Source organism: Mirounga angustirostris, unplaced genomic scaffold (assembly GCF_029215605.1).
Source record: "Mirounga angustirostris isolate CCGP_5_RB_7025 unplaced genomic scaffold, mMirAng1.0.hap1 SCAF_12, whole genome shotgun sequence".
NCBI lineage: Eukaryota > Metazoa > Chordata > Mammalia > Carnivora > Phocidae > Mirounga > Mirounga angustirostris.
In genome coordinates this window covers 85,633,181-85,648,251 of record NW_026991720.1, presented here as the reverse complement: position 1 = coordinate 85,648,251, position 15,071 = coordinate 85,633,181, and the positions used below count along the sequence as shown (strand labels likewise).

Below are 15,071 nucleotides of genomic sequence, written 5' to 3'. Positions count from 1 at the left end.
ATCGGAAGAAAGGAAACTGAAGAACTATTTGGAACTTCTAGACCTTGTCCTCACTAAAATCTGGGGTTCTGTGTCACGTTTTTTCCTGCCTTCGATCTCTTTCCCCTTCCTTCTGAGTTCTCACAGAGGTGCACCTGTCACATAGGCCCCCTCTGTTGGTTACTGTGGACTGAGGCCTAATTTATATCACACTGAGTGTCAGCGGTGAAAAATTAAACCGTCTGAGTCTAAATCAGTAATATAGGTAATTATGTGGCCCTAAACTAATGTAGCATTCAGCTTCTTGATGTTAAATATTTCCTCATCCTGAATTTCCAAGAATAGTATTATCTCGATTTAAGGAATGAGCATTTCAGTGATTACACTAAATTACATCAGACATCACATTAAAGTAGAGTTCAACTGTTTCCTTTTGTTTAAGTCATTATTACTGTATAAAATTAATGGTTATTAAGTAACCATTTATAAAATGGTTACACAATTAGCTTGCTATATAATCTATATAGTTTCTACTTTTCATATGCCCTTTGTGTTTAAAAGTAATATTTTGGAATTACAGAAGCTTTTTTTTTAATGTGTCAAAACGCAAAAGGTTAAATTTCTTCTGAACTTACCTATTTGTAAGTAAACTGAAGTTTGTGTCCCGCCCCCCCCCCCCAGACTTGTTCAGTTTTATATACAAATTGGGAGCAAAACTTCAGGGATTACCTGCATCAAACCAAGAGCAAGAAATGAAGGTAAGCTATTGTATTTCCTTAGAAATTGTAGTTACTGTGGGCAAATTACTCCTTTTCCTTCCCAGAGTTTGCCAGGATTTTGCAAACTGAGATGCTACCCTGAATCATTTCTTCTCTTCTCTTCTCCATCATTAAATGATTAGCTGCAGAGAGCCATGATCTTTTAGGTTCCTCATCTAGATCCTTATGCCTGGAAAGCTTATGGATCGTGTCAGAGTATATTTGTTTTGATCTGAGTGTATTTGTTTATGGTCAGAGTATATTTATTTTAAGGAATGCTATCCCTTTATAACTTTCAAGAGGGAGGAAAAAATAGCAGAGCCTTTTACATTTAGTGTGGTACTAGAAGCTTGTTTGCAAGGGCATTACTGAATGCAGATCAGACTCTATTTCCTGCCCATAAATGTTCTGGGGGTACTAGCATCCTTTGGTAGAAGGAACAGTTCTTGGCAATGATAAACCTTAACTTTTACTAAGCACCTATTATATGCAAGGCACTGTTCCAAGTGTTCTATCTGTTAATTCATTTAATCTTCATCATACTTCTTTGTCATAGGTATTATTAGTCCTATTTCACAGATGTAGAAACCGAGGCACAGGTAGGTCAAGTAACTTACCCCAGATCATGCAGTCAGTAAGTAGATGAGCAGGGATTCAAGCCACTGATGCTCATTCCAGAATGGATGCTTTAACCACGCATATCCTGCTTCTCTCTTTGCCCAGAGCTCTGCTTTCTCTAGGCTTCCATACCATCTTCTGCCTCAGTGATTCAGTTCTGAAAGAAATGCAGAAGGCTTATAGCATATATAAGTGGCCTCCGGGAGCTCTGCAGATAGGGGATGCCCTAAGGAACCCTGAATGGGAGTTTTCCTAGCAAAAAACCCATGGGCTTCTCAGATGGGTCCTCCTCCAAACCTTGATCTCATGAATGGCACGTGACGAGTTGTGTAGCTTCTGAGTTTGTTATTATCTCAGGCATGACTGTATGACATGTTAAACCCTGCCTGGTAGTCAGTAGAGCTACTGATAGTTCTAATGACCGATCCTGTATGTCCTCGGCCATATTGTCACTGACTGAAAGCTTTCGGGACTTTTTCTGGGTATCTCAGTACTCTTAGTCTAGTAATCATCCAGATCATCGATTTACTGAAGCAGTGGTCTAGAAACTTTTACAGACCATTTTGCGTTCCCTAATGTCTTCAACAAATGTCTATTCAAGAGTCTGCTGTAAGCCACACATGTTCTAGGCTGTAGATACCGTATCCCCAAACGTCTGATTCATCAGTCATATTGAGCTAGGTTATGCTGCTGTCACAAACAGCCCTCTAAATCTCAGTGGGTTAAACCAGAAGAAGTTTCTCCTTTGTGCTACATTTTCATCGAGGCTCATCCGAGGTCCTCCTTCCAGCACCCAGGAGAGTGAAGCAGCTGCTGGGTAGATTCTGGATGTTGCCCACCATGTGGCAGAGGGAAAGAGAGAGTGTGGCAAAGGAGATGAGAAGTCCAAACCACCACGGTCCAGAAGGGGAAGAAGAATCAGAGTGGCCCTCCTACCACAGCATACAAAATCCCTGCCCCGAAGGGTACTTCCCTCCTAGTGAGAGGAAAACACACAAATAAGCGAGATGTCAGATTGACAACTAGGAAGAAATAAAGAAGCTGGTGAGGTGGACATCTGTTGACTGAGAGATTTGATTTAGGTAAAGTGGTCTGAGAGGGGCGCTCACTGAGGAAGTAACATTTAAATTGAAATCTAAAGGATTGGGGCACCTGGGTGGCTTGGTCATTGAGTGTCTGTCTTCAGCTCAGGTCATAATCCCAGAGTCCTGGGATCGAGCCCCGCATCGGGCTCCCTGCTCCGCAGGGAGTCTGCTTCTCCTTCTCCCTCTGCCCCTCCCCCCGTATGTGTTTTCTCTCTGTCAAATAAATAAATAAAATCTTAAAAAAAAAAAAAAAAACCTAAACGATGGAGAGGAGCCAGCAACATGATGAGCTCAGGGAGAGTTTTCCAGTCAGAAGCAGCAGAGGCCACAAAGTGGCAAAGAACTGTGATGTTGGAGAACTGAAGGAAGGCTAGTGTGGCTTGGGACTCATCGAGAATGAGGGGCAGGAGCCCAGGAATACAGGGCCTTGCTAGCCACGGTAGGGAAATGGGGTCTGAGTCCATGGGTCATGGGCACTAACTGAAGGCTTTGAGCCCAGGCAGCAACATAATCTGACTTAAATTTTTACAAGATCGTCCTACAGAAAGAATAAGTAGTTCAAAACACATAAGTATTTATAGAACACGTGTTTGCCCATGCAGAGGTGTACAGGAGAAGACAGGGTCCTGTCCTGAAGATCTTTTCTGGTTGGAGAGGTAGAGCATTTTAACATTTAACCGTTGTAATAAAATTACTATAAAATACTTGGTGGTTGGAACAGTGTAGCAACTGTGTAAGTGACTCTTCTGAAAATTACAGATCTGTGGATATGAGCTTTAAAAAAAACTGACCAGAGTAGACTGGGAAGCATCCACCTGTCATAGAGATGAAGTTCTGCTCGACACTTAACCTCTGACTACAAATGCTGTTGCCTGCCCTGCCAGGCAAATTCCCTGAGGACCCATTTAGGAACAAGCAACTTTCTCTCAACTACTCTTGAGCCATTTTCTTGAACTCCTTGCTAGCCATGTAATTCACATCCCACAGGCATTTCTCAGTCTTTTATTGAAAACTGGTTGTTAAAATGTAAATCTGCCTAAATCCTTGAACCAATTTCTTCCAGTTGATGAAAGTACAGATTTTTTTACTTACTCAAGCTGAAGCATTAATTTACATATTTGGAATTAAAATCAAAATTAGGCTATTTTCAATAAGAGTGGGCAGAACACAGATGGGGTTGTAATTTAAAAAGAAAAATGTGATGCCCGAAACACTCGGGAGATGAGCTAAAATGGCTTTGTTTTTTTCAGATGTGCAATGTGTCAGATGACACAGCTAATGGGGCTCAGCAATTTATATAAAATAGAGATACTGCTGTTTCCCTTTCTTGCATTCCTCCATTGTTTCCTACTTCTGGAAGGCCCTCTGTTATTGTCCTTCGGGCTTGGGTCCTAATCTCTGCAGACCTGGTTGTGTCACTCCTAAAAAAGCTAATGAGGAGAAGGGCTGCAAGCAGAAACCAAATGGAATATGGACCACTTGAGTGGTTCTTCTCATGTACATCTGAATCCTCTAGGAAGCTTAAAAGGCAGATTCTGATTCAGCAGGACTGTGACGGTATGGTGCATAACAAATTACTCCGAAACTGAGCTGTTTAGCACCACAAACATCAGTTATCTTCTAGTTTCTGTGAGTCAGGAATTCAGGAGCAGCTTAGCTGGGTGGTTCTGGCTCAGGATCTTACATAAGGTTGCAGACAAGACAAAAGCCAGGAGAGGGGCACTCATCTAAAGACCCAAGCAGGGCTGGTGGATCTATTTCCAAGAGGCCTCAGTTTCTCACTGGGTGGACCTGTCCATAGGCTGCTTGAACATCATCCCTACTACCTGTCAGCCGGCTCTCCTCAGAGCAAGAGATCCATGAGAGAGCACAAGGGAGAAAGTGCAGAGCCTTTTGTGGCCTAGTCTCGAAAGTCACACACTGTCATTCCTACCATATTCTATATGTTGCATGCAAGTTACTAAGTCCAGTGGCACTCAAAAAAAAAAACAAAAAAAAAAACAAAGGGGGGGTATTAAACTCTACTTTTTGAAGGGAAGAATGCCAAAGAATTTGTGGACATGTTTTAAAACCACCACAGGTAGGACCTGTTCCCAGGTGATGCAGGTGCTGGTCCTTGGACCATACTTTGAGTAGAAGGTACTAGAAAGGACTAGCCAGTGAGATTTTATTCTCATGATGCTTCCTTTCTGGTACTGTAACCTACCTTCTGAATAGATCCCCCCCCCCCCCAGATAGATAACTATCTAAATTATTCTCTCTCTCTCTCTCTCATATCTTATTAAATATAAACCATATCAACGCAAATTAATAGCCACAAGAAAAACTAAATTTTGAAGTGTCTGTTCTCTCAGCCACCCAAATTCACATTAAAAGCCAATAGGACATATTTTGAGCAAACGTCAAAGGTTGGAGACTGGGGTTTTGCCAGAAGTTCCTCAAGTAGAATAAAGACTAGAAACAGACTACCTTCCATTTTCTTCATGAACTTTACTGTGACTTTCTTCCTCCAATACATGGGTCTATAGCCAGCCACCCACTGAAGCTTTAACTGCCAATCTCTACACTTATATCCATCATGCTCTCTCTCCAGAGAATTCCTGAGCTATTGAGCTATTTTTATCCTCTCATTATAAATGATGGTTTCTTCTATTTTAAATACGGTAAGATTAATTCTTCTAAGAGTTCTAATTTTTTGCGTATTAGTCATTGTTGTTCCTCGCATCCTCCCTTGTCAGATGTGGTGACAATAACTCCATGTGCTAACAATTAGCCTTAAAAGGCTGTCTCTGGGTTCTATATTTTATCCTAATAGTTCCTAAAACTTAATTTTAGTAAACTCTTTGTTGCCCAGCATGATAAAAGTATTGAGATCCTCCCATCAGTCAGTAATGAGGAAATTAAAAAGTTACCATATGTTTCATGAATGATTTAAAGTTTTTCAAAAAGGTTAAGATATAACAAAATTAGTATAACAAATCCAACTTCCCTGAACATAATTTCTGTGAATACTCAGGAAGTACTTCAGGGGGCACCTGGGTGGCTCAGTCGTTAAGCGTCTGCCTTTGGCTCAGGGCAGGATCCCAGGGTCCTGGGATCGAGCCCCGCATTGGGCTCCCTGCTCCGCGGGAAGCCTGTTTCTCCCTCTCCCTCTCCCCCCGCTTGTGTTCCCTCTCTCGCTGTGTCTCTCTGTCAAATAAATAAATAAGATCTTAAAAATTGGAAGAAAAAAAAAAAGTACTTCAGTATCCCCAGTCACAATTATGAGTATGCAGTGCCAGTCTTAGGAACAGTTACGGAATAGGCAGTTAGATAGATGCCCAGAAAGCCTTCTGCCCCTCCCATCAATAACAACAGATAGATGGATGGATGGATAGATAGATCGATCGATAGATCGATAGATAGATATCCTGTTGATGCCCATCATTGGCTTTTTTTTTTTTTTTTTTTGCATTCAACCTTACCCTTTCCCTGTCCTCCTTTAAAATAAAAAAGTTTCAGGGCGCCTGGGTAGCTCAGTCAGTTAAGCGTCCAACTCTTGATCTCAGCTCAAGTCTCGATCTCAGGGTCGGGTGTTCAAGCCCCATGTTGGGCTCCACCCTGGGTGTGGAACCTACTTAAAAAAAATTTATAATACAGAAGTTTCCAGGAGAGGCAGCAGGGCCAGTGCATATGGTCCTGTAACTTGAATGTGCAGGTCACTAAATCATGTCACTGTGGTAACAGGTGGAGGAGGGATATTGGGTAGATGGGGTGGGTATAGAGGGAAAGGTTGACACAAAAAGGAGAGTAGAACTAATATTGAATGGGAGTGAATTTTCTGCTTTGCTATTTAGTAATTTGACCTCATTCCAGCTTCAGTTACCAAAGCCTGACAAAGTATGAAGGGCCAGTGAAAGGATCTTTCTGCGTAATAGAATTTTCAGATTGGGCCCTGTTTACTGTCTGGTGCTTCGGCAGAAAAGAGCCCTACTTGATTTTGTGCTGGGAAGTTGAGATATTTCTTCTGAGTGTATAATAATGAGATGAGACTTGGTAATGTTCAGGACAGAATCTAAAATTCAAATACCTGATCTGCAGTGGATTTTTACGTCCCCCTTACCAGCCCACTCATCATTCATACGAAGCTGAATAGTTTTTAAAAGAGCTTATGTTTTTGTTTTTGTTTTTTTCTTCTTTGTCTTCCATTTCCTGGGAGTCGGTGCACTAGAAACTGTCAAGGAATTGATGAGCCTTCAGGTCTACTAATTCATTCCTAGGGAGTTAGATGAATGTGCCCTCGTTCTATGAGATGCAATTTGAAGTTTCTGCTGCAGTCTTGCCATTTAAAAAATACTGTTCCTTGCCCTTTTTTGCCTCTAGGAAAGCTGTCCAAGTAACTGGATTTATGTCTTTTAACTCAGGGCTTGTTGTTCAGTATTCAAATGACAACGGGATACTCTGGCATTTGCTTCGAGAGTTGGACTTCATGTCATTTCTGGAGCCACAGATCATTTCCATTGACCTGCCACGGGAGGCGAAGACCCCCGCCACAGCTTTTCGATGGTGGCAACCCCAACATGGCAAGTTACTGCTCACTCCACCCTTCCCGGTGGCCTTGAGAACATATGGTTAAAGCCGCATTGTACCATATGCTTCTTAATTTGCTGTCAGTTTCCTAGACAATTTGATTTAAAAGCATAGTCATAAAGATATTCATATAGCTATATAACGAACTTTCTCTAACTGCCTGTATTCATCGGATTTCAGGGAAACATTCAGCCCAGTGGGCCTTGGATGATGTCCTTATAGGAATGAATGACAGCTCTCAAACTGGGTTTCAAGACAAATTTGATGGCTCCATAGATTTGCAAGCCAGCTGGTACCGAATACAAGGAGGTCAAGTCGGAATTGACTGTCTCTCTATGGATACTGCTCTGATATTCACTGAAAACATAGGTATATATTTTCACCAGATAAAGGGAGAATATTTAATTAACTAGAGGACTAAGTTAACTAAAACCCAAGAGGAGACTCTCTAATGCAAAACTGTGTACATAACTGCCTGGGCTGAGGGAGACTCTGGAAAGAAAGGAGTTGGGTTGATTTCTAAAATAACTTGGTGCGTCCAGCTTGCCTTAGAACCATCCTTCGTGCGTGATCTAACTCAGGTTTCCTAAAAGAGCAATAAAATCTCTCTTGGAAGACATTCCCGTGTCTCATGATTTGCAGAATTGCAGATAGAATGCAATCCTAGATGGTCACGCTTTTCAAATTAGCAGCCTTCCATGGGTCCAAGCCTCTGCTAACCAAATAAAAGCAGTTATTGTGGGATGAAAAGTCACTTCAGTTAAGACAGGATCCTTGTTTGCTCCTGAGCATGCTTATTACAAGCACAAATGCCAAATAAGCAAAGAGAGGACCATTGTATACTACCGTTCAACTTCTCCCTTTTCTTGTAGGAAAACCGCGTTATGCCGAGACCTGGGACTTTCATGTGTCGGCATCAACGTTCTTGCAGTTTGAAATGAGCATGGGCTGCAGCAAGCCCTTCAGTGACGCCCACAGCGTCCAGCTCCAGTATTCTCTAAACAACGGCAGGGACTGGCATCTGGTCACCGAGGAGTGTGTGCCTCCCACCATTGGCTGCCTGCACTACACAGAAAGTTCTGTGTACACCTCAGAACGATTCCAGAATTGGAAGCGGATCACCGTCTACCTTCCACTCTCCACCATGTGAGAACTGTTGTGTGACTTCATGTCAGAATGTTAGGTTCCTGTCACGTCATTTGAAAATAATTGTGATTCCACTTAGCAATTCTGACTCACGATAATTATGCAGGGAGTCTGCCAGGGCAGGGGGGTGCGGGGAAGTACCAGATGCTTGGGGTTGCAATTTTTTAATGTGTCGGTGAGTTCCAAAAGTTTTACGGGTCTGAACTTTTCTGTTCTTTGGCAACAGGAAGGCTGCCCACCAGACTCAGTTGTAAAAATAATCTTGTTCTGTTGTAAAAATACCCAATAACCAGAGTGATATTTGTTCACATGGAGCAGTATGTGAAATCATCACATGTGGAAGAATAGTAGCCTTAGTTTCTTTTTTTTTCTTTATTCTCAGTACCACAGTGAGAGTAAAAAGTTGGTTCCTTTGGAACGCTCATACTGTTTTTACATCTTTCTTCCCCTCCCTGGGATTTCAGATCACATTCAAGAGTTGTATTAGGGCTTACAGCAGGCTCCCTCGTTTGTGGTTTAGGCATTAGGATAATTTGGGGATCTTTCTAGGAGCTGGTGTGTCCTGGGGCGGCTGGTCAGAGATCGTGCCGTCCTGGGACTGCTCCCCTCCGGTCCCTGCCTCACCCTGCCGCTACGCTGTTCTGAATTATAGGCAAGTTGGCTTCTGCAGGCTACGTTTACCAGGCTCCTGCATCTGCTGGCTTCCTGGTAGATTTAGTGGCACAACCTGGCAAGATAGGCAGAGTGGAAACGGAGATAAAACAACGTATCCCTCCCTTTCCCTTTCTGTCTCAAGTGCATCTTGGCCAACCTCAGTGGCTCCCGCTCCCCAAAGATGGCTCCCCGTGGGACCCTGGCCCCTGGGCACCCCCAACACTGTCTCCTCCCTGTGTCCCTCCAGCTTCGGACTTGTAGCGGCTTCCCAGCTTTCGCCCAGCTCTGGTCTCCTCACCGCCGCTGTTGGCTTCTCAGCTCTGGCACTGACCATAACCTCCAGGTCCTTGTGTTAACGCTGTCTAGATTAAATACTCACAGTGGTTTCCATTTTGCTGATTCGATTCTGACTGAGAGGTGTACAACCAAATGGCAGAAGAAGAAATGTAGGAAACCAAAGCATTTTAGCATTTAACCTAAAATGGTTTCCTGTGGACCCCCAGAGCTTTAAAGAGTGCTTACTGGGAGCTCATTTATTCGCTTTATTGTTATTCAACAAACGTTTATTGAATATCTACTGTGTTTTAGAACTCTAATGCAAAATGAATAAGCTGACGCCAGGATCCAAAGATCTATTTAGGATAGTGGACATCTCAGCAGTTATTTATGACATAAAATGGTGACATTGATAATACTCAGGGATGTTATTGAAACTCAGGGGGAGGGGTACTACCTAACTGAGGGAGCTTCCTGGAGGGGCCCATCTCTGAACTGAGTGAGGGAGCAGAGCCTGTGGGGTGAAGAGGGCTTGTGGGAAGGCATGCTGCCATGTTGCGCTGAGGGAGAATTTGTGTCGGGAAACAATGGCACTTGAAATGTCACTATTGAAATTCTACTTCAAGATTCCACATTCCAAATAAGTGACTCACCGACCTCTGCTGTGCAGCCCGTTCCTAAGCGAGGGGCTGCTACTGCGGTTTGGCCCAGGCTGCGTGTATTTCTGGATAAGGTGATCTTCTGACAGTGAATTCCAAATAGCAGATTGCAAATAGAATGGAAAACACGGGCGTGCATCATATCGTTCGGGCCCTCACCTCTCAGGAGCCAGGCCTCAGGCACCAACACGGAGGCAGAATTTCCCTGGGGTTTCCGTTTCCAGTCTCAGAAACCATTTAGGGACAGTAGCGCAGGGACCTCATGCCCAGAACTTCGTGAGATTCCAGCTTCTCCTCGTGTTTCTCATCCATTCCGCCTCTTCCCTCGTTCTGAATGGCAGGAAAAGCCTGAAAGCAAAACCCCAGATTCAGCGCGTAGTTCAAACACATAGTAAATCGCTAGTCTGAGATAACTTTCCCACCCCAGGTGAGTTAGGAGACACTTGTCTGAAAGGAAGGGTGAGATATTTACAAACCATGTTTTCTCCTCTCGTTGGTGGATTCAGCAGGAAAGAGCATCCAATACTTGGTGTGAGAACTAAGTGTCTCCAAGAGGGAACTAGAACTTGGAGGAGGGCTCTTCAGAGCGAAAGGGGAGTTAAAAGAAATGCTCTCCTGCTTTCAAGGGTGCGTGTCGAACCAAGTGTGTTATCTTTGGTTAGATCTCCCAGGACCCGGTTCCGGTGGATTCAGTCCAACTACACTGTGGGGGCTGACACGTGGGCTATTGATAATGTCGTGCTGGCATCCAGGTGCCCCTGGCTGTGCTCGGGACGAGGGATTTGCGATGCCGGACACTGTGTGTAAGTCAATGAAACGGGCAGTTTCTTTTTCACAATGCAAAAACAAAAACGGCTTTCGAACTCACGACAGATAATGCCTTTCCTCCACTCCTTTTTTTCTCTTAGATGTGACCGGGGCTTTGGTGGTGCCTACTGTGTGCCCATCGTTCCTCTGCCCTCGATTCTTAAGGATGATTTCAATGGGAACCTACATCCCGATCTCTGGCCTGAAGTGTATGGTGCCGAGAGGGGGAATCTGAATGGTGAAACCATCAAATCTGGAACATCACTTATTTTTAAAGGGGTCAGATAAGATTCTACTTCTCTACTCTGCTACTGAGATTCCTTCCTTCCCTCACTGCTCCACACAAATGCGTTTCTGAACCTGCTCAGATGGTGCATTATTTTATACAAGGCTGTTGTCTTCTAGCCCAGACCGTGTTTTCTCCTCTGTTCAGCATAATCATTCTTTAGATCACTTAGGCATAAAATCTTTCCTCTGCTTTGGTGATCAGACCTTCATTACTTTCTGCTGCAATTATATATATGTGTGTGTGTGTGTGTATGCATATATGTATACACACACACAAATGCGTATGCAATTTCTAGAATCTTGAATTCTAGAATGTAGCGTTTTATGTGTTATTGAATATATAACTTGCAGAACTGAAAAAAATGATTTTATAAAAGGTCTTTGCTTTTTCCTTTCTTTTTTTTCCCTTTCCTTCCTGCCAATAGAGCCCTTTCGTGACTTTAAGAAAACCAAACATTTGAATCAAGTGAAAAAACATTCTCAGACATTGTTAGTCTATTTTTGTATTTCAGCCCAGGTGTCTGGTGAGAGGGATATTAAGCAATTGTGTGAAACACTGTACTGGTTGGCACATCTTTCTATGTGAATACATGCTATAGAGAGAGAAAAAACACTTAGGGGGTCGGAGAGATTTACAAGTCCTTTCCATCCACATTTCAGGATGGAAGCTGCTGGTTTTTGCGTGTGTTTTTTTTCAGTCTTGTCGGAGGCATTAGCTCTGATTACCACTAGCTCACTTCCGATCTGCTTGTAGCATTGACAAGACCAAAAAGCAGGAGCCCTGTGACTTTTCATGATTTAAATATCTTTACCTGATAAATTTTTAAGCAGTGGGATTAACCTGGTCCCTAGAGCCTAAGAAGAAGGAAGACACAGAGTGTTTTCTGTTTTCCCTTTAGCCATCCAAATGCAAGAGCAACCAAGCATTATATGTATTAGACGTATTGCCTGTCAGCTCTGCAAGATGTAGAGTGGGCCATTCAGTAGGGTGCAGTTTGACCTAGAAAGGCATTCTTTCGTTAAAAAGGAAATGATCGTCTCTTTTGAATGTTTATAGATTCAGGAGTACTATCAGCTATTAAAATAGCTCTTATATGCCAAAGAACTCCCACATTTAGTACAAATGGATTAATGAACCTGGAAAAGAGATGGGAAAAGAAACCTATCCGTGTGAACTAGAATATGCACAGAAGCAGGGCTTGACATTTCCACCATGTAATTAATATCAAGTGCTGAGCTACAAGCAAATACTACAAACATGAAAGATACTTTCATATACCTTGTGCCCACTTTCAACATAACTGTTCCTACAAGATGTAGTGTGCAATGGTCCTTTGATGGCTGATATGTATTTGCCCATGGGAACAATTTCATACTTAAGTTCCATAATCAAGGGGGAAGAGTCATCATAATCCTTTAACTTGATGTTAGCAAGTGATCTTTATTAGCTGGATCTTTCAATTACCCACCTCAAAGCTTATTCCTTGCAAGTTGAAGAAGCCACCTTTCCTCATCACCTCAACCTCCACGTGGCACCAAGATGTAAAACCATTCGAGGCTTTGTGCTTGTCAGGGTACACGGGAGAGAGTGTCTCTCAACAGTGAAACATGAAGAACAGGCATTGACCAGGTGTCACGGACTGAGCAGGGCAGTGAGTTATTAGGGTAAAAATAAAAAACAACAAAGACTGGAAATATAAGGCTTTTACAGGGCAACCTTCAATCCTGGAAGTTTGAATTGATGCTTTGTGAAGTTCAGGGACAGGTATACATGCCGCTACTTTTTCATGACAGTATTAAATAATTCTCAAACTCTAAATTTAGCACCATCTGGATTTCTTCTCCCAAAAGCAAAAGGTGATTTAATAAACGAAACACTGGTATCCAATAAAGGCTGGAAGATAAGTTACACAGTCTGACAAATCTGGGCTCAAATTGTGCCATCAACACTTTTAAGCTCTGCAATCTTGAACAAGTTACTATCTCTGAGTTTCAGTCTCCTTCTCTGTATCTTAAAGATAATAATATCTTGCCCTTACGAGTGCGATGTGTGTTAAAGGAAAAAGGTGTCTGTTTTAGAACCTGGCATATTACAGGCATTGAATAATTCAATAATACGGTTGCTATTAGAAAATTAGTTCTATTTAAAGTTTTTCAGTTATTGAGGATTTTGTGCTGGGTAATAAGAGAAAGAGGGCAAATTTGCTTTCTCTAGCTAAAATTACATTTGGTGTTTATTAGTTGACAATTAAGAAATCCAGGGGTCCCTGGGTGGCGCAGTTGGTTAAGCGTCAGACTCTTGGTTTCGGCTCAGGTCATGATCTCAGGGTCCTGGGATTGAGCCCTGCCTCAGACTCCCTGCTCAGCAAGGAGCCTGCTTCACATTCTCTCTCCCTCTGCCCCTCCTGCTCATTCTCTCTCTCTCTCAAATAAATAAATAAATCTGGAAAGGAAGGGAGGGAGGGTGGGAAGGAGGGAGGAAGGAAGGAAGGAAGTGTCCACTCAATATCACACAGTCCTATACCACCAAAGAGTCACTTCATTCATAAGTCACAGCTAAGATGCTAAAAGGCTTATTTGTACCTTAGGACATTTGCATAGTGAAATTCTATTTTACTAGCTATCACTGCAGTCCTGTGTACACGCAGAGAAAACAAGCTATGGGGCTGTCAGTCCCAGGCAACCAGAAATAGTTAATTAGCAGAAGAAATTACCAAAGCTAATGTGATCGCTTTCTTCCTTCTTTGGCTTCTCTGCATGAGCAGTTATAGCCGAGGCATGGGGACTTGCTTATTATGCCTTATTTAACCTCCAGCGGGAGGGTGTTGTGTCAGCCTGGATGAGAGCCTCCCAGGGTGGTCAGAGTGCACAAAGGAGTAGTAAGTCCCTGTGACTCCCTGGAACACTGAAAAAGTTACCTCTTAGTTCCCAACTTCCAGCAGGAGCACTTGGCAGAGACTTTCCATCTGTTTCCTCATTACTCCCCTCATGGGGTGCTGTGGTCAAAGGAGGCTACTTTTTAAAAAAGCCTGCAGATAGGTAATGCTGTCATTTTTGCACTGCTTTTTATAAAAGTCACAGCAAAGTGGGATGTCGAGTTGAGAATATGAAACTGGGTTACGCAGTCTTAAGAAATGAAAGCCTTAAGAAAGGGGAAATGATCCATTTTTCCTTTTCAACTGCACCCACCATTGCTTCTGGATCCTTACATGTATGTATCTATTACTTAGCTAATGCAAGTTAGGTGTATAAAAGTCAAACGAAAATAATTCTGCAGATGAAATAAGGTTGTTCAACGTATATGTTTGTGTTTTCAGGAAGGACTGAGGATGCTTATTTCAAGAGATCTAGACTGTACCAATACTATGTATGTCCAGTTTTCACTTAGATTTATAGCAAAAGGTAAGTCATTTCTGTGGGTAGAATTCATTATTTCTCTTCAAGAGAACTCCCCCTTGCCTTACACAATTCCTTCCCCAGAAAGAAATGATAGATTTGAGGCCCATAAGTTCTGTTACATGGAAGAGCTGACATAAATATAAGTAAATAAATGTTCATAGATGTGCTTCTATAATGTAAATTCATCTTAATATAAGGGTAAGATAACTACTGATTTTGCAAAAATTTCATATAGCTGTAGTAATCATACTAATTCTATGGTAGCTAGATTTATCATTCTGTCCCTGAGTCTTTTTTCCACCACGACTTCCTAGGTATAAGAATTTTAAATTTTAAAAATTTAGCTTGTGGACATTTTGAATTTTCTTTTATAGGTGTGAGCCCCCAAAAGACAACTCTTTGCCATTATGACCTTTCATATTAACTAAGTCATTTCCTCAACAAATAACGCCCTTTGGATATAATAAGCTTTCAAGTAGATTTTTGTTTGTATCCTGAGATTTAAGTGTTTGACCATTTGTAAAATTGTGATGCCCGTGGAAGCAAAATTCTCTGATACAAGATTTCCTAAATAAAATACAGAAAGATCTGTGTTCATATCTGAGAAAGAGAGGGAGATACTGTTGTGTGAAAATCTGAGATCTGGTGTGCGTTTTGAGATACAATCATCCGGAAAGCTCCACCTGACCTTGCTTGAAGCTGTCTCCGAAGCACTTGGACTAAAGCCTCTAGGGGAACATAAGTCAGTTCATGCATCGATGCCAAAAAAATAGTCTTAGAACCTACCATCTCCCTACTTTTATCACAGTATGTTTTATGCCTGTGGTGTCTTC

General features: G+C 42.3%; 1 protein-coding gene across 1 annotated transcript in view; it reads left to right on the top strand.

Annotated features, from left to right (window-relative positions):
• The window catches only part of RELN (reelin), a 530,360-nt gene that overhangs the window by 439,125 nt on the left and 76,164 nt on the right, over window positions 1-15,071 (top strand). The window contains exons 31-37 of the mRNA XM_045864852.3: window positions 661-737; window positions 6,844-7,002; window positions 7,190-7,378; window positions 7,882-8,155; window positions 10,407-10,547; window positions 10,653-10,830; window positions 14,157-14,241. Of these exons, the coding sequence (XP_045720808.1) occupies window positions 661-737; window positions 6,844-7,002; window positions 7,190-7,378; window positions 7,882-8,155; window positions 10,407-10,547; window positions 10,653-10,830; window positions 14,157-14,241 (1,103 nt within the window). The remainder of the gene's footprint in view (window positions 1-660; window positions 738-6,843; window positions 7,003-7,189; window positions 7,379-7,881; window positions 8,156-10,406; window positions 10,548-10,652; window positions 10,831-14,156; window positions 14,242-15,071) is intronic.